General features: G+C 29.0%; 1 protein-coding gene across 50 annotated transcripts in view; it reads left to right on the forward strand.

The window, feature by feature from the left end:
• Nucleotides 1-23563, forward strand: part of LOC111681517 (microtubule-actin cross-linking factor 1) — a 133010-nt gene that overhangs the window by 71616 nt on the left and 37831 nt on the right. For 18 of the 50 annotated variants that reach the window (XM_046954554.1, XM_046954555.1, XM_046954556.1 and 15 more), the window contains 8 exons: nucleotides 8005-8284; nucleotides 8350-9632; nucleotides 9966-9989; nucleotides 10810-11728; nucleotides 12213-12843; nucleotides 13228-13363; nucleotides 14668-14751; nucleotides 15347-15568. In XM_046954554.1, the coding sequence (XP_046810510.1) occupies nucleotides 8005-8284; nucleotides 8350-9632; nucleotides 9966-9989; nucleotides 10810-11728; nucleotides 12213-12843; nucleotides 13228-13363; nucleotides 14668-14751; nucleotides 15347-15568 (3579 nt within the window). Of the gene's footprint in view, nucleotides 1-6980; nucleotides 7764-8004; nucleotides 8285-8349; nucleotides 9633-9965; nucleotides 9990-10809; nucleotides 11729-12212; nucleotides 12844-13227; nucleotides 13364-14667; nucleotides 14752-15346; nucleotides 15569-20608; nucleotides 21014-23563 lie in introns of those variants that run through there. The other 32 variants (XM_046954563.1, XM_046954565.1, XM_046954572.1 and 29 more) reach the window with 15 other exon arrangements.

Genomic DNA, 23563 nt, shown 5'->3' on the forward strand with positions numbered 1-23563 from the left:
CACGGAATTAAGATATTTTTCTATAAAATTTTTCCAATAAATTTTTTTGAACACATTTATTTTAATTAAGTTAAATTTATCACACATTGTAAAAATATTTCTAAACTAACAAGTAATTTCACGTAATAGAGTTAATAAAGGCAAAAACTTAGTCTAAATATATTTTGAATATTATATTCTAATCTCATTTTAAATGGAATTTATTGACATCACTTTATAGATTCTTTGTAACTATTTATTACATTTGTTCTATATTAGAATATTGTTTAATGTAAAACAATTCAATTAAAATTATAGAAACGTTTATAGTTTTATAAGGAAAAAAAGGGTGCGTTAAACTAGAAATTTACTTGGTCATTCCTAGATAACCAAAGTAGGCAAAAAGTCTCGTTATTTTGTAACAGTAAAACAGATTAATTGCGACAAACGTATTTGATTTGAAACTCATACAATTTAGCTATAGAAGTATTTTTTTACAGTGTAAACTTGGATTAACTAACTTTTTCACTCTGATGTGAACAATTCTACCTACTAACAAACAATTTGTTTCTTTTTTAGACATTTGTTTGTTCATTAAAATCTAAATAAATGCGTTGTACGCGTGAATACTTTTTGAATATTAAAAAAAACCAAGTTAATAACCCTTTATTATGCTGCTTCTTTTTCGACTAAGGAAATACGAAATCAAAATTAACGCAACAACAACTTGAAAATGAAAAACAGAACATAAAACTTGTGTAATATGTACTTTGCTGTGTCGTTGTGTTTCAAACGAAACCAAGTGAGATTTAAAATGTTTTAGTTGTTTCGGATTGTTAAAATTTGTTACACTTTTCTGGTGTTATTAAAAATGTCGTTGTTATTATTTGGAAATCTTATATTTCAATGTCAGTTTTTGGGCCAACATTAAAAAAAAAACAGTTAAATATATGTTTATGATGTGTTGACACCATGTGTAAAAAGTGTTGGCGTTGCTGACATTAATAATGCCAACTTAAATAGCAAATCTTTATATGTATGTTTTTTATGTAAAAATAAATATGTAATTTAAAGCAATTTTTTTAAATTTCAAATTGCATATTTTGTTTAAGGGCACTTGTTTTACAATATAGCAACAAAAGTAACAACGACAACCTGTAGCTGTTGATGCCTCAATATTTTGTTGATTAGAATAATGTGGGAATACAATAGTAATGGTGGCGGCAGCAATACTCACAGCGAAATCAACAATCCATAACCGGCAATATTGACTTAAACTACACCATTTACTGTTGTTATTTTTGAGATAAAATAAAACTATAGACAGTTAGTCTCTTAACATCAGACACTCCTATTGTCTCTAAACTAAAGACTGGTGTGGAATATAGTCCATTTTATAGTCAGAATTCTGATCTGTAGTCTATTCTATGGTCTAGTCTGTAGTCCAGTATTAAAAATTTAGACTTTAATCTAGTATATAGTATGGTCTTGTATGTGGACAGTCAAGTCAGTAGTGTCTAGTCTGAACTATAGACTTGACCATAGTCAGGAATATAGTATAGTCTAAAATCTGGACTATAGTCTTGTCTCTTGTCTCTACTAAAGTCTAGTATATAGTCTGGACTTTAATGGCATCTATAGTATATTCTATAGACTGATTGTTCAATAGTCTCACGACAATAGACATTTCTATACTTGAAAATGGTGTAGTAATAAAAAAATTACAGATACTTACATATATACATACTTTGCAGTGGAGACAAGAGTGCATATTTACCAATAGTAATCCATGACATTAAAGGAATTCGATCTTTTATTTTTGTTAATAATTTTAATAACCAGATTTTAAATTTTGTGTAGATAGTTAAATAATATAAACCAACGCTTGAAATGTAAAAACGACCCTCAGAATCAGATCACACAGCACGCTTACCAATAACTTACAAAATCTTGATAGAAATTCATTACATTATGCAATAATTTTTAGAAAAATATCATGTTTAATATTAAATTTTTTATTCTTGCGAATAATCTGAAGCTTTTCACACAGAAAATCTAGATATTGCAGAATCAGATGAAGTTCCCTGATCAGATCTAATTCAACAATATACCCCTTTATAACCGATATTTTGGGAATACAATGAATTTAAGAAAACAAAACTTTAATTACGTTTAGCGCTTATACGAGTTGTTATTATTTTGTTGCTGTTGCTACTGTTTCTCCCCAAGTTATTGGTGCTTCGTTATCAATGCTGCAGCTGTTTTTAGTGGTGGCGTATTCTTGAGGTTGAACGCGGTAAATGTTGTTTAGATGAAAACTCCAAAAATAAAATAAAAACTACAACATACTACCGCCAACGCCGGTCTCACTAAATCAGCCAACCAGCAAATTTACAAAAAAGAAATAACAACCATAAACACACACTCGCACACACAGACAGATAAAATTAAATAAATAAAAACTGAGCAAGGCTTCTGTTCTTGTTGTTGTAAATATATTTGTAATTAAACCAAAATAACAACAAAAAATTCTCTTATTTTGACGTTTGTTTTAAGCCAGAAACTGAAACAGCAACTGTTAACGCCTTCGTTCGTACGTTAAACGCCAAATATTAAAATTGGCATAACGACGTGAGCGTAACTATTTGTTGCTATCGTCGTAGCAGCTCACTGTCTTTTGCTGCTTTTTCTATAAACCGTAGTAGCAGAGATTCATTTCACTGCTTTTGTATTACGTTGGTTGAATGTTTCGCTTTCGTGTTTCGTGCTAACGCTCTTTTTTTATAATTCTTTATTATTTGTTTGATTTGTATTGTCGCTCAGTGTACTGCCACTGCCAACAACAAACACCTGGTTAACAGAGTTTAAGCGTTGTTAGTAGAGGCGATCGTTGTTAGTCGTTGTCGAGAAGCCGTCTATTTTGGTGGAATTGTGTATAAAGTCGTTCGCGTGTTTTTGTTTTGATCTAATACTAGAACAAAAAGAAACAAATTAAATTTATCTCTAATATATATAAAAACGAACATTATTTACTTGTAATTAAAGTGTAAAATTTATAAAAAAAAGAATCCATTAAATTAAAAAGTTCTTTTAACTTTTTCAAAATATATTTCCAATAAAAGACAATTAAACTAAATAAAATAATTGCAAAGAAAGAACAAAATGTGTTGCTTCTGATTTTTATTAAAACGCTTTTCGACGTCGTCACTTGTTTATTTTTAACTGTTGCTAAAAATGTCTATTTATTCCTATTCTGCTGGTAGTTTAGCTTGACCAGTATTGAAGTTTTGGCTTTTTCGTTTCCCCTTTTGTTATAGCCCGTTGTTCCGTCCAACGCATTTCAACGTCATTACATTGTTGATGATGTCAGTAAGAGAAGATATAAATCGCCCGCTCACTTGTTCGGTATTGTTATTAAATCCGTTTGCTCAACGTAATCATTGGCGTGTCTCCTCCAAACATCCAAATAACCATTCATTCATCCATAGAAAACCCTGCAGTTCGGGGTAGCGGTACCAAACTAATTCGTGTAACTTTCATTAAGGATTATCCTACACAGATTTATATCACACTTTCCATTGATTAAAATGGACTATCAATTTGGTAGTATTTAGTCTGATTTAGTTATAAATCACGCTATACTTAGATTATACTCTCGGAAAACTGTTAGGAATTTTTTTCCTCGCTAACATAATTTTCTCTCAGTGTATGCATTGTTTATTAAAAATCTGTGGCTTTGTTTGTTGGAGTGCAATTTTAAGTATTTTTGTCTGTCTATCCATTTATCCAGAGTATATGGTGTACTGTGCTGTAATGAAATGATGAAAATTCATTCCATCACCCATTTGTAGTTTGTTACTGTTGTTGCAAATTGTTTATTTGTTTGGAATTTTTATTATGGTTTGTTGTGGGGTGTTTTACTTTAGCATTTTTGCATTAAAATTTCCACATAAATCATTCAATTCAATTTCATTCAATAATAGTAATTCATTAAAATATCTTTAGACTAGATCTTTTGAGTATTTTAGACAATTATTAGTCGTCGCGCCTGCGTTCATTTTAATTTGAAAAAAAAGAAAATTATTCTCCCCTTACGCTTGCAATTATGCAGTCAACAATAGACAATTTTTTTGTTGTAAAAATCTTAAACAGCGACACATTCTTTATCGTATCCAGTGTGTTTTGTATCTTAATTTGTTGTGTGATTTCATATCTGCCAGTGCTTAACCAAAATTCAAGGGCAAATGGATTACATGCACATATGTATGTATGTAAATTGTTTTTACTTATACATATATAAGCAAAATATTACAAGTATACACTGAAAAAAGAGTTATGCTATGTGCTCATGTCAAGTAGATTTACATAATTCGCACTCTAAATTACTATTGTGAATTATCTCGTTCTAACAACACATTCTTAACTCGATTTAACAGTTCATTGCAATGATGTTTGCTTTTGGTGTATTTTTATTTCTTCCAACAAATAAAAGCAAACAGCTGATTATAATAAAGTCTCGAATAAAAGATTTTCTATTCAGGTCTGCGTTGAAGACCAACTCTTGTTTAGCCTCGTAAAGATAATTACTGGTGGAGAACCAACGAAATCTCAAGATTTACTTAGTGTTTAAAGGTTCCTATATGAAGATACAGATCAACTTGGAGGATTTCCTTTAAAACAAAGTGAGCTCAACCATTTAATTTAAAAAATCGGAAAAATATTTTAAATTTCATTTATTCGTTCGTAATTCATATGGTGCTTTATTCAATCAGAAATTGTAAATGGCAAATCCTGTATGATATCATGAATTATGAATATTTGTTTCCTGAAAACATAACATTACGTACTCAAATTTGAGAATTTCAATTGTCTCCTGGAACCTTATTTATAACGGTAATTTCTAGTTTTACCGCGAATGAATGAATTCTTATAAGAAAGAAAATGATAAAAGCTTAATATATTTGTAGTGAAATTTCGCGATTAGATTCATTTGTAAAAGAGAATCTGTTTTGAAGAAATTGCAAATTTAATTTTACCACGAAATATATATAAAAATCAGATATTCATATAAACATATAAAAATTTTAATTAATTTTTATCTATTTAAAACGGCCACAGGTGAACAATAAAATTACATTTAATGATTTGATTTAAAGCTCTATTCAAATGTTTTCAATTTACAATTTTACTAATTGATGTTTGACGACCGCATTCTAATTAACATTCGATAGATGGGAGGAAAGTGGGTGCATGTTCACTGCTAAATAAAAAGTGTGCTTCAAACCACACTAACAAACAGCTTTATTAGAAACTATTATTAAATTAGATAGAAAATTTACAACAAATCAATCAATTATAGATCAGTGTTGGGCAGAAAGAGAATAAGTTGCACATAATTTTTTTTAAGAAAGTCGTCAACATATGTTGCAAGCTATTGTTTATGTTTGGCATTGTTATTATTGTCATACATACAAATAATAGAATTCGCTCCTTGCTGGCTTTAAATGCCGACCCTGCTCTAGTATCTATTTTTTGTGTGATCTGGTATGCCTGTGATACTTTAACACTTTATTATACTATTGTTATTATTGAATGAGGAGGAGGCGTTTGATTTTTGAGTAGGCGTTAATTGTTTTTCTCGTAACCATTTGACATAACTTAATATCATCTTAAATATTCTGGTTTTATCTATTTATGGGAACTTTTATATTTTCTAACAAAGCAGCAAATAAATCAATAAAAATTTAATAATTTTTAAGATTATAATGTTAATAACATGATTCTATAGATTTGTTGAAAACATGAACATCTGTATATTTAGAAAAAAACAATACATTTTGTTCTTAAATTAAGCTATAATGAACGTATTAGAAAATAAAAACATTACTTTGCTCACGAATATCTTCAATTTGAAATTATTTGTGTACAATTTAAGAAAAAATGTCGATGTACGACGCATAAATGTTTTTAATTGTTAAAGTAGCCGTCGACGTCTCAGTTATGAACGTTGACGTTACTGAGACTCTATTCGATAAATATGTGAAAATGACTAATGCCTTTGCCACTTTTCGTTTGTCTATTTTTGGTCAAACAGGCATTAACTTTGTTCTTCTTTTTATCGCAAAAAAAGAAACAAATTGTTTCTTTTTTTTTGTTCACATAATTTTTTTAACATTTGTTTTTATCAAATATCATGCAGAGGATTTAATTTAAACTAAAACAAAATACACTGAAAGAAATTTGTCGAAGAAGATCTTCTCCATGCAATAAACAATGTTACTTTAGAAACTATATTTTAATTTTATTTTTAAAGTTTTACAAAGAAATTTCTCGAAAATTTAAATCTTTTATAAATGCTTAACTAGTGATTGCTTCCATTACTCAGGTACTAGAAAGTATTAATCTGCAATAGTCATTTACAATTATCATTATATCTAAATTGTTATGTTTGTATTTGATTAAATATAAACACAAATGATTTCAATGAACTCTAAACGATTTCTTCCCATTATTTCGCAGAATTCTTTTCTATTTTTGCCTTTCTTTTAAATTTTCTTCCACTTGCGTGTAATGAAATTAATCATAAATTAAGATTCTAATTATTTTCTCTCTTGGTTGGTTTTCGTTTTTAACGTCGTTGTCATAGTCGTTGTTCCAAGAGAATTAGCGGTAGAAATAGCAGAATCAAGGGAATTAAATTACTATTACAATTCCCTCACAAACTTCTACTATTTATTGTTCTGTGTCTACTTCTTCGTAGATACATATGCCGACAGCAAATTGTTGAAAAAAAGCATCCGGTTTGACTTGGTTAGAAAATATTAGACAACTAACGATAGTTTTATTTTGGTTAATTTAAATTTTTGTAAAAAATGGAAATTTGAAGCAACAAAAAAAAAACACTTTTTTTTTGTTGCTTCACATGATTAGAAACGAAAGATCTGAATTAAATCACCTTCAGGAATATCGTTTTTTAGACACAACGAAACGAACTTTATAATTTTAAAGAAAACGAATTGAAAAAAAAACGAATAATAAAAATTGATAAACATTTTGGAACGGTGGAAAAACGTATATTTGTTAAAGGAGGCTCTCTACCACCAAAAAAAAAACGAAATTTGTTCCATAATAATAGCACAATGCATTCGCGAACCTCCACTACTTCATCGTCATTGATGAAGAAACGTGGTCAGGCTCAAGGCACAACTTCGGCTTTGGTACCGTCTCGCGGACCACCCATAACTACTAATATTGATGACCACAATGCTATATATCAGCATCAATTTAAACACGAAAAGACCATAGAAGCAGTTATTACCGATTATCCGGGTGTGGCGCCTGCCTCGGCCGTACCACAAGAACGTATTTCGTATGATCGTTCGTTGGTTTTGCGTAACAGCTTCCGTAATGGTAGCTCTCGGACACCAGATATTGACCACAATTCTGGTGCTGTGGGTGGGCAACATCATGAATTGCACGAATCCTTCCAACAAGTGACACGTAACAAACGTATTTCGACTGAAGTTTTGGGCTCAAGTGTTGAAAGTACCAAGACCTCACAACGAGGACCCAGTGGACATCGTCGCATTACCACTCATATAGTGCGCAAGGTGACTACTCTTAGTCGTGCTGAAGAGCAACAATTACCACCTGAAGATCTGTTGCCACCCGCTAAAATGTTACGTAGTTCTGATTTGGAATATCGTCATACGTTACCTAAAAGTACTGCTCTACCAGCAATAGAGCCCGCATATTCAACAACTACAAAAATTCAACGCACCAAGGTATTCTCGATTATTTAGAAAAAAAAAACTAAACAAAACAAAATAATAGCAACAAAAAGTTGATGATTATATATACCTCGATATAATTAATTATCGCAAACTTTATGTGGCCTAAAGGTTACTAATTCAAAAAATATAAATTACGTACTAAATTGAAATCTTTTTACACACACACTCCTGCTCCCCACTGTCTTTAAATATATTTTTTAATTAAACAATTAAAATTTCGCTCTTTTAACAGATCTCCGATATTGTTGTTGGTCAAGAGGACAAAGTATCTGCACGTGAGGCACTTTTGCGTTGGGCCCGTCGCTCTACTGCTCGGTATCCGGGAGTTCGTGTCAATGATTTCACAACATCATGGCGCGATGGTTTGGCATTCTCAGCACTTGTACATCGTAATCGACCGGACTTGCTTGACTGGCGAAAGGCAAGAAACGATCGACCAAGAGAACGTTTGGAGAATGCCTTCCATATTGTTGAAAAGGAATATGGTGTTACACGTCTATTAGATCCAGAAGGTAAAATAAAATTGCAATGCAACCTCCAAAATGTATTTTAAATTTACTTTCCTTTTATTGCTTAGATGTTGACACTAACGAACCCGATGAGAAATCATTAATTACTTACATATCATCTTTGTATGATGTGTTCCCCGAACCACCTGCCATTCATCCCCTCTTTGACATGGAGTCACAACGCCGTGTTCACGAATATCGTGACTTGGCTCAACAGTTCATATACTGGTGTCGCGAAAAGACCGCTTACTTGCAGGAACGTTCATTCCCGCCCACATTGATTGAATTGAAACGTTTGCTTAGCGACCTTCATCACTTCCGCAACGAAGAAGTGTCCGTACGTAAGCGAGAAAAAACCAAATTGGTACAAATCTACAAGGAACTTGAGCGGTACTTTGAAAGTATCGGCGAAATTGATGTGGAAACAGAATTGCGTCCCGAGGCCATTGAAAAGGCCTGGTATCGCATGCAGACCGCTCTGCAAGAACGTGAAATGATATTGCAGCAAGAAATCGATCGTCTGGAACGTTTGCAGCGTCTTGCTGATAAAGTCGAACGCGAAATTAAGCACGTCGATGTCAAACTTACCGACCTTGAAAGTCGCATCAACGAAGAAGCCAGACGCATCGAACGCTTGCATCCAGTTGATGCAAAGAATATTGTCGAATCATTAGAAACTGAAATTCGTCATTTGGAAGAGCCCATACAAGACATGAATCAAGATTGTCACGTTCTCAACGAAGGCCGTTATCCCCATGTAGCCGAATTGCATAAAAAGGTCAATAAACTACATCAACGCTGGGCTCAACTTCGAACTACATTCCATACAAATCTTGTGCAAAAATTAACCGGCCTAAAATACCCCGTCCAAGAAACGACTTTGACCCGCCAAAAGCGCGTAGTCGTTGAATCACGACAAATCGAAACAAATCCTCATTTCAGAGATTTACAAGAACACATCGAATGGTGCCAAAACAAATTGAAACAACTTCTTGCCGCTGACTATGGTACAGATTTGCCATCCGTCAAAGAAGAACTTGATCGTCAACAACGTGAACACAAAATCATCGATCAGTTCCACAGTAAGATACTAAACGACGAACGCCAACAAACGAAATTCACTGGCGATGAATTGAATCTGTATCAACAACGTCTAAATCAATTGCAAAAAATCTATGCCGAACTATTGAGTACCTCAACAAAACGATTATCCGATTTGGATTCATTGCAACATTTCCTGGCTCAGGCATCGGCCGAATTACAGTGGTTAAACGAAAAGGAACAAATAGAAATAACTCGCGATTGGGCAGACAAACAATTGGATTTGCCCTCTGTGCACAGATATTATGAGGTAAGATTTTATTTGCTTTTTCTGTTGAATCCTTAAAATAAATCTTCTGTATGTATGAAAGTCAATGGTTGGCAAGTGATGGACAAATTTTGCAAAAATTCTAGCTTTAGCTAATTATTATGAATTTCTTTGAAATTAATTTGTGTTATTGATGCCAACCACTGATGTATACATACAGCTATACTTAAGTGTGTAGTTACTTGTAAGCATTTTACGCTATTGCTACTATTTATAAGTACATATTTGCAATGTATGTGCGATATCATTTAAAATTGTAACTACAATTGACTGATCTTAATATGTATTTGCTTTGTATATGTTTAAATTGACAAGCGTGCATTTGGTAATGGAGATGAGGTGAGATTATAAAAAAAATAAAAATTATATTCCTTGCATCCCTTTTCAGTTGTTGTTAAACTTTTTTTTAAAATTTGATTTATTTTTTAAATAATTGGTTTTATTGATGTTCCTGTTTTTAAGATCGAACTATTACCAAGTGCAACAATGTATAATAATTTTCTATCTACTATTTGTTTAGAATTTTAAGTTTAACTGTCTTTTTCATAAACATTTGTTAAATGTTTATAAAACAAATTTTGTATGAGAAATTGATTTATAAACCTTGATAAATGGTTATGAATAAGATCCTTAAAATATAACATTGTGGATGTTTTTTAAGTGTTACATTTAATGTAATTAGTGTTTTTAAATTCATACCATATTTTTATTGTATTCATTTATGAAACCAGTGCAGTACGTTTTATGTGTCTTTTTGACCATAATCATCAGTTGATTCTTGTTAATTTTGTTTAAAGAAATTGAATTTTATGATGAATTAACAAAATTAATTGAAATTTGTCGAACGTACAAGTAAATCGATCGTAAAACCTCCTCATAGAAATGTAACAGGCGTGAATATATTGTGAAAATAATCTAAACATGTTTTACTGCAAAATTTTAAAAAATGCTTTATGGCTGTATACTATGTTTACCATTTAGTTATAAACGTTCTAAATTTGTAATTATTCTTATTTAATAAGATTGCATGAGCATCATATAAATTCATGTTTGTTTGTGTTTGTTAAATATTTCGATCTTAAAAATATATATTTTCTTTTACTGTAGTAATTTTTACTTCATAAAACTAATAATAATAATTATCAATTTTATTTTATAGAATCTGATGTCTGAATTAGAAAAACGTGAATTACATTTTGGTACAATATTGGATCGTGGTGAAACACTGTTAAATCAACAACATCCCGCCTCGAAATGTATTGATGGTCATTTGACAATTTTGCAACAGCAATGGGCATGGCTTTTGCAATTGACCCTCTGTCTGGAGGTTCATTTGAAACATGCCACTGAATATCATCAATTCTTTGCTGAAATAAAAGATGCCGAACAATGGCTGAGCAAACGTGATGAGATTTTGAATAGTGAATATTCAAAGTCTGACTTTGGTTTGGATCAAGGAGAAGCTCTGCTAAGAGGCATGCAAGATTTGCGTGAAGAATTGAATGCATTTGGTGAAACAGTTGCCAACTTGCAGCATAGAGCTCAAACAATAGTACCTTTGAACAAGCGCCGCCAACCTGTCAATCGTCAGAGTCCCGTCCAAGCCATTTGTGCTTACAATCAACAAGGACAAGTCCAAGTAGATAAGGGAGAGACGTGTACATTGATAGACAACTCGGGCCGTGTTAAATGGCGCGTACGTACGTCCAAGGGACAAGAAGGTTTAGTGCCCAGTGCTTGTCTATTAATGCCACCACCGGATAAGGAGGCCATTGATGCTGCCGAAAGACTTAAACGTTTGTTTGATCGCTCCGTCAGTTTGTGGCAAAAGAAACACTTGCGCCTTAGACAAAACATGATCTTTGCCACCATCCGTGTTGTCAAGGGTTGGGACTTTGATCAATTCTTGGCCATGGGTCCTGAACAAAGAACTGCTATACGTCGTGCTTTAAATGACGATGCTGACAAGTTGCTTAGCGAAGGTGATCCAAACGATCCTCAACTAAGACGTTTGAAACGTGAAATGGATGAAGTAAACCGTTTGTTTGATGAATTTGAAAAGCGTGCCAGAGCAGAAGGTAAATATTGCAATAAACTAAAAGATATTATAAAGGGGTGCATGAATTTTAATTAACTCTATGATACTTCTGTGGGTGTTTAGATTTTTATTTAAAGAATTCTTAAGTACGCACTTTAATTTTACACATTCTATGCGACAAGTCAGTCACACAAGGTAAAACGTCAATGTGGGTTTATTAAGTTAGAATGGCAATTCAATTAATGCCTCAATTAAAGAAAACTTACGAACATCTGTTCTCAAGCATATGATTTTAATGTACAGCAAACATCAAAGTTCAAATGATTTTCAAGCCTATATGCTATGTCAGTTGAAATAAAGATTCGTAAGAAAAAACACTATTATTTTCAAAAAACGAAAATGAAAAATTTATTTGCTAGTCGCAAAACCAGAGGTATAATCTTATTAAACAAATCCTTATTAGCGAAATGTACTAAATAGTAATAAGATAATTTAATAAATATGTTTGTTTTGTTCTTTTACAGAGGAAAGTAAACAAGCCAGTCGCATCTTTACCGAAGAATGTATTGCCATTAAGGGTAAACTAGAAGATATGGCAAGAGAATTAGAGCAAATCATAAGTGCTCCTCTACCCCGTGATCTTGACTCATTGGAACATGTTTTAGAAATCCATTCCGATTATGAACGTCGCCTACAGCTATTGGATCCCGAATTGCAGCATTTGCAAGAAACCTTCCGTACAATTGCTTTGAAAACACCAGCTCTTAAAAAGAGTTTGGATAATTTATTGATATTGTGGAAGGAATTAAATACCTTGAGTAATTTGCACAAAGATCGTTTGAAACTATTGGAAACATCTCTGGCTGGTCTAGAGGACAATGAACATTTCATATCGGAAATAGAAAATCAACTTGCCAGACATCAGGATCTACCATCCACTGCCGAAGGCTTGGAAATGGTATTTAAACAGCTGACACATATGCAAGATTTGATAACACAACAACAGCCACAAATGGACAAAATGACAGATGCGGCCGATCAATTGGGACGCATGGGAGTGCCCACAAAAGTATTAAATGATTTGAAACGTCTTCATACCAATGTTGAGCGATTGAATACACGATGGAGTACAATTTGTAATCAACTAGCTGAAAGGTATTTAGTTAATACTCTAAATTTAAAAGAATCATATTTGCAAAAATATTTCTTTACCAAAATAAAAATATTTAATAGCATTTGCTAAAACAGATTCTTAATTCTGTAAGATGTTTTTTAAATGTTTTTATTCACCTGTATATAATTTTGTTGACGTACAAGTGTGTACATTTGTATCAATTATCACTTCAATATCACTTAAGTATGATTTAATGCTTGATTGATTTCGATTGGAACACCTTTATTTCTAAGTGAATTTTAATGAAACACTTAAAAATATCATCGTCTTTATTGTAAATATGTTTTTGTGTTCACGCTTCTTTAGTTATAAGTTAATTTTGTCGGCTTTTTGTCATCACTTCTTATTGTTTTGTGAATTTTTAGAATGCGCTCATGCGAGAACGCCATAGGCCTTATGAAGAATCTCCAATTACCGCTACAGGTTGAAGAATCATGGGTGGATGGCACTATAGATAAGGTCGCAGCTATGCCGACTGCTACTTCGGCTTATGAATTGGACGTAAGTTTAAAAAATAAGCTTTTAATATTCTATTACAAAGTAAATTTTATTTAAATTATTATCATTTGTTATGATTTATGATTTTTAGATATTATTTTATAGCATTTTTTTTTGATTTATTTAAATAGTACATACAATTTTCCAAGTTAAACTTAATTAGTTTTAGGAGATTCAATACAATTTTCTTTTTCTTTATTTTTCAAACTGCCAGTTTCTTTTTTATGTAGGATTATTATACTAGTATGAATTTCGAATTTTCACCTTTGAAGGGACCAAACTTTTGATTTGATTTGATGATTTGAAAAATAATAAAAAAAACACAAAGTATATATTCAATTCTTGTTATATAGAAACTGTAAAGTAGTCTTTTTGTTCCTTGAAATTGGTGTTGGTCAATTACTTTAGAAAAAAGCAAAACTTTAAATTTAAGTATGTGTGTGTTTTAATATACGTTTATTTTACTTTAATGTAGTAGTTTTCGTTTTGTGTTTTACTGTCAAACATTTGTGTTTTTGTCTTTATAAATATTTTATATATAAAAGGATTTTGTATGTAGTCTCGTATTATTAAAAAAAAACTGATAAAAAGTAGCAGTTTGAATTCTTTGGGTAGGGGTGGTAGTTTTACAATAATTGTATCTATTATTTTATGTTTAAACATTTTTTCCAAATTAGATTTTTTACTAAATATGAAATTTAGTTGGTAAAACTGTGATACACTTAAGAACGAATCGGAAACTGTACACCAAAAAGTGAAATTTATTTAATAATTTCTTTATTTGTTACAACTGACACACTATCTTTAATCTATACACCAACTACATACACTTGTATCCCAAAATGAAAATGTTTGAAATGAAAATTTAAAATCGGTTTTCCTCTCTCCCTTCCCACATACATATATAAAACACGTAATTTTTTTAATTTTTGTGTAGTTGAATTTTTGTAGTTATTTGTTTTGTATTAAATAATTTTTAATTTTTTTTATTAATTTGTTTTGTTTTACTCTTAAGTTGCACTAAACAATTGTAGTCAAAGTTTAAACTAATTGTATTTTTGTCTAATTTTTTGTATTTTTCACACCTCAAAAAAAAACTCAAACACAAAAAACAATATTACCAAAAAATCAATACACACTTATTAAATCAAACAAATTTAAAACTCCTTAAATTAAACAAACCATGGACTCCATGGTCACCATCATCAACAAACAACAACTTGAACTTCTACCACTACTTCTCCTTCACCTTCTAAATGTTTTTTTTAAAAACAATTTTAATAAAAAAAAAACTTTAACAACTAAAGAAATTGCTGGGAGCTGCTATCGAACGAAAACCTAAAATCGAAAATGTCAACTTGGCTGGAGGAAAACTTATTAGAGAAGCAAAGGTAAATGATCACAAAACTTGAACTATTTCTTCTTTTCCTCTATTTTCTGTCACTCTCTATATGACTGTTCCTGAAACATTGTTGAATTTGAAATTGTTTGATAAAAGATTTAAATGTTTTGGGTAAGAACATTCGAATCTTTATCTTATAAAAGGTATATTTAATGCTTTTTTATTGTTTAAATAAGCAAAACTTCAAATTTTATTAAAATTAAAAACAAAAACAACAACAAAATAATTAACAAACCATAATAAAAACTCTGGTTTGCGGTGCGTTAATAACTTTGAATTAAAACTGAAAATTAATAATAAAATTACTCAAAATTAATAATTATTGAACTTAAAGAAAACTTAATAAAAAGCACTAAATATGAAAAGAAAATTATTCTCTCACAATATTCACCAAATATTCTACTCATAAACAATTAAATCTTAATAATTTATCTATAATTTAAAAATCAAAAAATTGACTTTACTAACCTAACAAAACTTAACATTATTATATATTATATATAACTTAACAAACAAATCAACCCAAAACCAAATAAACAAACAACAAACAAAATATACAACATCACCATCATCACTACGTAAAGATTTACGATGGTAAATGTCTGCGCTTCATCGATTGGTTGCTAGAGGTGCGGCCATCTTTCGCTCCACCACGACGAGATTTGCGTCCTGCCGAAAGTGATCCTGGTGCCACACAGTATTACAGCCAACGTTTGGATTTATTAAATACGAAATACGATCGACTATTGGAACAATTATCACAACGTCTTAAAACTGCCATTGAGGTAAATGGCAGTGATGGTTTGGTAAGTTGATACATTTTTTTATAATAAATTCATTTTTAAGAAAATATTTTACCTGATTCTTGCAAAATTATATAAATGTATTTAGTTTATTCGATACTTTCGATTTGGTTCTAAAACGATAGAATCTCTTTAGACTATTTAACTGCAATTATAGACCTAAGTTCACTACTTTTAAAAGAGGTTTAGATATAACTACTTAGCCCGGGTTTTTGAGTTGGCAATCAAATGGCAATTAATAATTAGATTAGTTAACCTAAAAATAAATTTAATCCAATGTTAATACCATTTGATGTTTTTGAGTACAAGACAACAGCTGTTTACACTTTTGCATTTCGTGCTTAAGATTAAACCACCTCCATTGGGCGCTTAAACTTGCAACCAAAACTAACTAATTGAGTACTCAAAAACATCTTTCGAGGATTAATTTTAATTTAATCGCTAATCTTTCACCTAAAGATTGGCACTTAAACTGCAACCTTGATAATAGTGGTGTCGCAAATGCTTCTGTGATAATGACTGCCGAAATACGTCTAAGAACTTTAACTTTGCATTTATACTATGCAACTTTAATGGATCGCCTACTAGCTACGAAACAGTTTCTTTAAACTCTTTTAAAAAAGATGCTGAGCTAACATATTTCTAAAGCAACTTTTACATTATACCTCAAGAAATATGATCTGTCAAAATATTGTGTAGAAAACAACATGGAAATGGGAAACAGCAACCTTTCATAAGCGGTTCTCAAAGTCTTTTGATAAAAGCGATTAATAAATTCGCTTTTTAAGGATTATTACGCAAATTTTCCATACAAAATTCCTACAATAAACCATCAATATATTATTAAGCATTTTTGAATATGGGGGTTATATATTTTCCCTTTTGTAAAACAATAATTATTTGTTAATATTATTGCATGAAAGTTGTTTTCTTAGAATAACTCTTGTTCAAAACTCTTTTTCTGTAATACATCCGATATGATAGTTTATTATTTAAAATTTTAATTCAAATGTAAATTCTTTACATTTCGTTTGAATATTTTTAAAAAACGAATATAAACAGTTTAAAACGCATAAAATTTAAATTTATCTCAACTCCAATCAAAATTAATTTAAAATATGTGACTAAAATTAGTTAAACATAAATAATTTAGCTTTTTTAATTTGCATAAATTAAAATTATGCAAAAAAAAAATGTTTAAGAAAAAAATACACCAAAACTTGTTTAAATGTGAGCAACTATTTTATTCGAGCATTAAAGTTTTGAACAATATATTGCTGCTGTATTAAGTATTAAGCATTCATTTAATTTAAAACAAGTTGTTGTTATTTATTTATTTGTTTGTTTAATTAGGCAATACAACAACAAATTTAAACAAATATGTAGTATGGAGATATTTCCGACAAAAAACAAAAACAAAATCAATTAACAATCTTTCACTTCTTCAATATTCTAAATCTGAAAAATAAATTTAAAAAACAGTTTTTAATCTATTTCAAAAATATTTAAAATAAAAAATGACTGCATTTATTGTATTGTTGTCTGTCTGTATTTCACCTTCATTTTGTCACTTTTTTTCAATATTGGATTAAAATTGATAAATGAGATTTTGAATAGTAGTTTTTAGTTAAACATTATTTTTGCCATTTTTCATTTTTATCTGCATTTGTTTAAAACATTTACGATTTTATTTGTTATTATATGTATATTATTTGCAACTTTTATTTTTAACACATCTTAAGCTTTAATTAATTAAACGAAACCAAAATCAATAACAATGACGACGTCGTTAATCTATAAATATAAAATAACATCATAAATATCGTAGTGTCAAATAAAAAATTACTTTGATAAACACTCTTAATTACTATAAATCACTTTGGTATACTATAGATAATTAAATATCTTTATATGAGTGGATTGTTGTGGATATGTAAAAAATATTCAACTTATAATTGTAATAGAATGTGAAGTTACTTATTTACTTTAATTGGAAATTCACATTTTAAAATTAGATAAAAATTAATTTTTATTTAATTATTTGTTAATGCATATTTCAAAATTAGTTTTAACTTTAAATTGAATTAAGGTTTTGTAACATTTGACTATTTAGGCGTCCGATCTCGTAGAATTCCCTTTCAATACTATCAATAATCTTTCTCTATCTAAGTCTCTTCTCTGACTTTTCCATCTTTTTTATTTATTTTTGTTTCTTAATGCATCCTTTGGGGCTTCAAGCGAATGTATACCTTTTGATATACAACCCTTTTAAACTAAGCTGAACTAATACTATTCAAAACCACCTATTATATTAGTTTAAAAAAAGTTCCTTTATTCATAAAAAACTTTTTATTTTATAAAACAAAATTTCCATATAAAAAACTTTATTAATTAAAGAAAGAATTTTTTGCATATTCAATTTAAACATATTTTTAGTTTAAAAAGCCGAAAGTGATTTATTATATCTCCGCCTCAACCTCCAAGTTTTGAAATGAACTTTTTTATTTTAAAGTTTTTTTTTTACATATTTAATAAATATTTATTAATAATACTACTTATTTTTATTGCTTTTTCTGCGCGTGATGACAGCATTTAAATGATCTTGCTGATGTTGTGATGTCATTACTCTATAAAATACTCACTCGTATAATACGAGTTTTTAAGAATTGAAATTGAGAGTTTTTTAATACAAAAAAAAAAAAAAAACAAAAAAACAAAAATAAATTTACATATTTTTTGTTATTGTTATGAATGTGGCGGATTATTGTTATTATTTTTCAAGGTTAATCATTTTTTCACTTTTCTGATCACACATAAAACGAACACTTTTGGGTATTATTAATGCATTTAACAATGTTAAAGGTTAAAAAATAAACAAATAAATACTTCTGTTATTCTTTTTAACTATTTGAAACATAATTATGTATATAATTAGTATATAACGATCCTCATAAATTAAAACATTTTTTTTTTAAATTCTGATGTTTACTTTTATGGTTAATTAAAAAAAGCAAATCTCTCACCCACCCTCAAACAAAGTTTTAAAACGCTATAATAGCCTATTTAAATTCTATGTAAATTATAGTTTATTTATGGTATTAAGTTCAAAACAAAAAAAGTTGAAATAAAAACCAAGAAACTTCTTAATTAGCTTATAAATTGATGTTGATAACATAACCAAATTTAAACTGCTCTACCTTTTTATATTAACTTTATTCTGTATTATATGTGAAGAAAAATTTTAAATATTTCTATTATAGTAAAGAATATATTTATTCTCAAAACTTCATTTAATTTTTCAAATTTACCACTTTTTAATTATTAGTAATAAAACCATATAGGAAACTATAAAAATAGAATTGATTAAATTTTGAAATTACAAACTTGGTCAAATAACTGTCTATTTGTAAACAAAGAATAAAAACAAACTGCTTGTAAATTTTCATTTTAATTTCTTCTTCTTTATTTCAAAATGACATCATTACAATATAAAAAATATATTACAGGTACTTAAATTTCGAATACAACTTTATCGTGCCGTACATTGTGTGTTTCCATGAATTTTAATTTCTTTAAAAAAATATTTAATTGAAGTTTTTGTCATTGTTTATTTTTTTTATCTATTTATTATTTTTGTGTTTTTTTTGGCTAAGTACCTAACCTGTTTATTACCAAATTATTTTTAAAGAATTCTAATATGTTTTGTTATTTTGTGTACAATGACAACTACATACATACCAATGTACGATATTAGCCACAATTCGAAACTTCCTAGTTTAATGAACACATAGTATTTATACGTAAAAAATTAAGAAAAGAAATAAAACAGATTGAAATACTCATTTCTTGAAAATTAAGTTTTTAAACATAGAAAGAGATTTGAGCGATTGTTGAAGAACTACTTCAGTCAGTATCACGATTCAATTACCGGCGTTTTTTTTATATGCATACGTATATATGTATATTCACTTTTAATGAATGTTACAATTAGTTTAATAGAGTTGCCATCGGAGATTATTTTTATAAAAAAACAAATTTTTCTATAATACGTATGAAAAAGGTGTTTTTAGAATATATAATTGAATTTACAGCAGCTTCCGTAGCCGGATAGGCTGATACTTAATACATCTGATGACATTTCATTTTTATGTTCAAAATTTAAAAATGTTAAATCTCAAAATAATTTTCCAAATTTTATGTTACAAATAATGGCAATAACACAGTTTGCCCCTGATACAGTGTATACTTTTCCATAGAGCTGGCTTAATCCGAGTCTGGAAATCTCATTTCAGGTCTGAAAGCTGCTCCCCTTTTTCATCGTACTATTTAAGACTTTGTAATAATACAAAGTTAACTTTATGTTGTTTAGCCTAGGCTATATCTTGTTCCTTCTTTAAGATATCATAACATAATGTTTGTTTTTTGTATATTTTCTATTTGCCTCTTCTCATTGAGTTTTTGTCATGAGATAAAGACAAAGTCGGGTTAAACCCTTGTTTTGAAGATTGACATTTTGTAAATAAAGTGGAGTTCGCACAAATATATCTCTAAAACCTGATGTGATGAAGAAATTCTAAGCTCTACTTTTGACTGAGCTCGGATCCAGTTTATCCTCTAGAAACGTAATCCATCATTTGTAATTATAAAATTATCAGGAAATAATTCCACATTCGATCAGAATGGAGATTATCAGATGGGTAATAAGATACAAATTACAAAAATACTGGTAACACTGGTTTTAGCCCATATTTTGTTGACATTAAATTGTAGACGTTTTCCAACGTTTAATGTGCCTGAGAAATTGTAACAGACGTCTACATTTTCTCATGTTATGTATAGTAAATTTTGTTTACAGCTTTGCCCTCTCTGTAAAACTACATACTGCTATTTTCAAATAGTTTATTTTTTTCCTACAAACAAAAGAAAACAACAAAAATTAAAAAAAAAAATCACAAAAGCTCTGTTAGATTAACAGACAGAGGGCACAGTGTGTTGCTGGTGCTTGACTGTTTGAGTACGACGATAAAGTTTTTTTTTTTTTTTTGAAATCAGTCTAAATAACGACGTGGTTGTGTAACGACGTTTGTTTCTCCGTTTTGTCTATTTTATTTGTTCTACGTGCGTTTTCTTCTCCCACAAAAAGAGAGAAAAAATATATATATGTTTGTTCATATGTATGCTAAATAAAAATTAAAAATCATAAAACATATAGTTTAACTAATAACAACAACAAAAAATAAATATAATAAATAAATTTTGTTTGTTGGCAGACTAAAACCAAAGAAAAGTTGAAAACAAAAAAAAAATAAGGAAATTAAAAATAAAATCAGCTCTTAATGACTACCGAAATGTCAGTGAGCCACGCATGAAATATTTAATACAACAAATTGAAATGAAAACGAAATCGAAATGTTGAAGAGTGATTAAAAGTATTTTTTGCAAAAAAAAGTGTGTTTAATAAAAGTATTTAAAAATACAAATTACAAAAGAAATTGAAATGTTTATGTGTGTTGTTTTTAGAACGCAATAATAATTAAATAAATAAAGAAATATAAAGTATACGTCACCTAGTCCAGCAAACAATTACATATTTTTATGATGTCATTTAACTGAAATCACATTCTCTAATCTAGAATAATTTATTTTTTTAAACAAATTCCACAATAAATTTCAAAACTAAATCAAATATTCACACAAAAAACCCACATTCGTTTGATATTTTTTCCACATTTTAAGTCAGCAAAAAACCTTTAAAGAATTTGAAATTAAAAAAAAAAAAAAAAACATTGTGGTTGCTTTAGCAATGTGGATTTTTAAATTTGTTTTTGTCATACTATTTCATTTTAATAATTTGAATTTTAATTAAATACTGCCGAATATTTAAAAAAAAACCCTAAGAACATATAAATATATTTTATTTTTGCGTGAGTTGGTTTAACAAATATTTCTTTAGATAGAACAATTTGATTTTAGCATGACATTGACAATGTGTTCATTTTTATCTTTGTTTTTATAAAACACTTCAAATACAGACATAAATTTTATTGAAATATGAAATATTTAGTGATTAGTATTTATAATATGTTTTTGTTTACCTATTTTATTACTATTATTATTTTAAAATACTTTCTCTGTTGTAAAGTCTTCATTATCTTTTCTCATAACAGCTGTTTTCCTACTAAATTAAATATTTGGTAAACTGAGAAAAATGTCATTATTATTTTATCTTTTGCGAAAGTTCATTTAATTAAATGAAATTAAAACAGAATTTTGTTTAAAAGTACAAATTATCTTAAATCAACAAGAGAAAATAAACAAACATGAATAGTATGCATACAGCCATCTTTGAAACTTCTTGAATATTTTTCTATAAAAGTAAAATCTGTTTATTGTTTTTTAATGGTAAATGGCTTGCATAGATTTCTTTTCGTTCGATTGAGATTAATTATAAATTATATCAATATATTCAATCGTATGTTAATTATACGTAACGTTGCACTCTGATATCCTTTTAATAACATTTTCTAACAGAAACGGAGTCATATTTACATACATGTATATATTACTTACATTATTTCTCATTTATATGTAAAATGTTCTCTTTTCATTTTATGTCATATTGTAGTAAATTTGTCAGTGTTGCCGGTTTCTCAAATTTATTTAAATTTTACATACTTAGATTATAATTTAAATATATATTAAATATTCACAATTAATTTTTACTAAATATTTTAATAATTTTTTAATGATTTCAAATTTAGAAATTTTGTGCGATTTATTTAGTTTTTTTTTTGCATAACTGGCAACACTGATTTTGTAAATAGAATAACTGCAAAAACAGCTGTTATTATAGTAAATGTTAAACATAGTGGTGATATTAAACAACAAAAACAACTATAATGCTTTTCATTCTTTAACTTTTTATTGATTAAGCCCACGTTTATGTATTTTACTTTTTATTTAGTGCAAGAGTTATAGTTGTTTTTGTTGTATGAAATTTCTTTCCATTGTTGTGCTGTTTTAAATATTTAATTAAATATTTTAAACATGTTCTGTGTATTTACACAAAGTACATTTTTATGCCCAAATAAAATTCTACAAATATGTAGTTATAACAGGGAAATTTATTGACATATGTTGAAGAAACTCTTTCATTTTAACAACAACTTCATATTCTAGTTACCTATTAAACTAATTGTTTTTTTAATTTAAATAAATTTCAAATAATACAGGCCCTAAAGCATGTAATAGTTTCTACGTACCGCTCTGTCACGAATCAGCTGACTTGTGTTTTCCGTACAAAAACCTAAGGGCAACCTCACGGTCAAACAAACGACATAAATACAATGGTTTCCGTAGGCCAAAAACGAATCAGCTGATTCATTACGAGATGGAACGAAACATAGAAACTGACCTAAATTATACTTTTCTAAAGGATTAATATAATCAAATGAAAACTTACAATAACCTTTTTTTAAGTCCTTATAACAGCGCTAAGCCATCTTCATGTATAATTCTTTTTTATTCGAAAAGTCATCTTCTTTGGTTTCCAAAAAAAGGTTTATCAACTATTATATATATATTTTGTTCCTTGTTTTGAGATAACTTATATCATAGTTTAAAACAAACATAAATTGCCAAAAATCGATTTTGCCTCAAAAATTTAAGCAAATAGAAGCGATCTCCAAACAATAAAGAAATTTATTGTAGAAAAAATATAAGTTTGTCAAAAAATCAAGGCGAAAGCTATCGAATATCAGTGTTAATAGTTGTTTCAAACTTAGACTGTTCAGACCACCCTACATAACTTAGGATTTGAACCTCAACACAAAATCCTCATATTAAAATTTTATAATTTAATCTGTTATAATAACAACCTTTGTTAAGGTGAGTTAACAAATTATATACATAAGGGTGATCTCGCACTATATCGGATTTTAGTGTAGCTTAATCTCTTATAAAAGTATAATTCGGTCTGTTTATTCTATTAGGCCATTG

Source organism: Lucilia cuprina, chromosome 6 (assembly GCF_022045245.1).
Source record: "Lucilia cuprina isolate Lc7/37 chromosome 6, ASM2204524v1, whole genome shotgun sequence".
Lineage (NCBI taxonomy): Eukaryota > Metazoa > Arthropoda > Insecta > Diptera > Calliphoridae > Lucilia > Lucilia cuprina.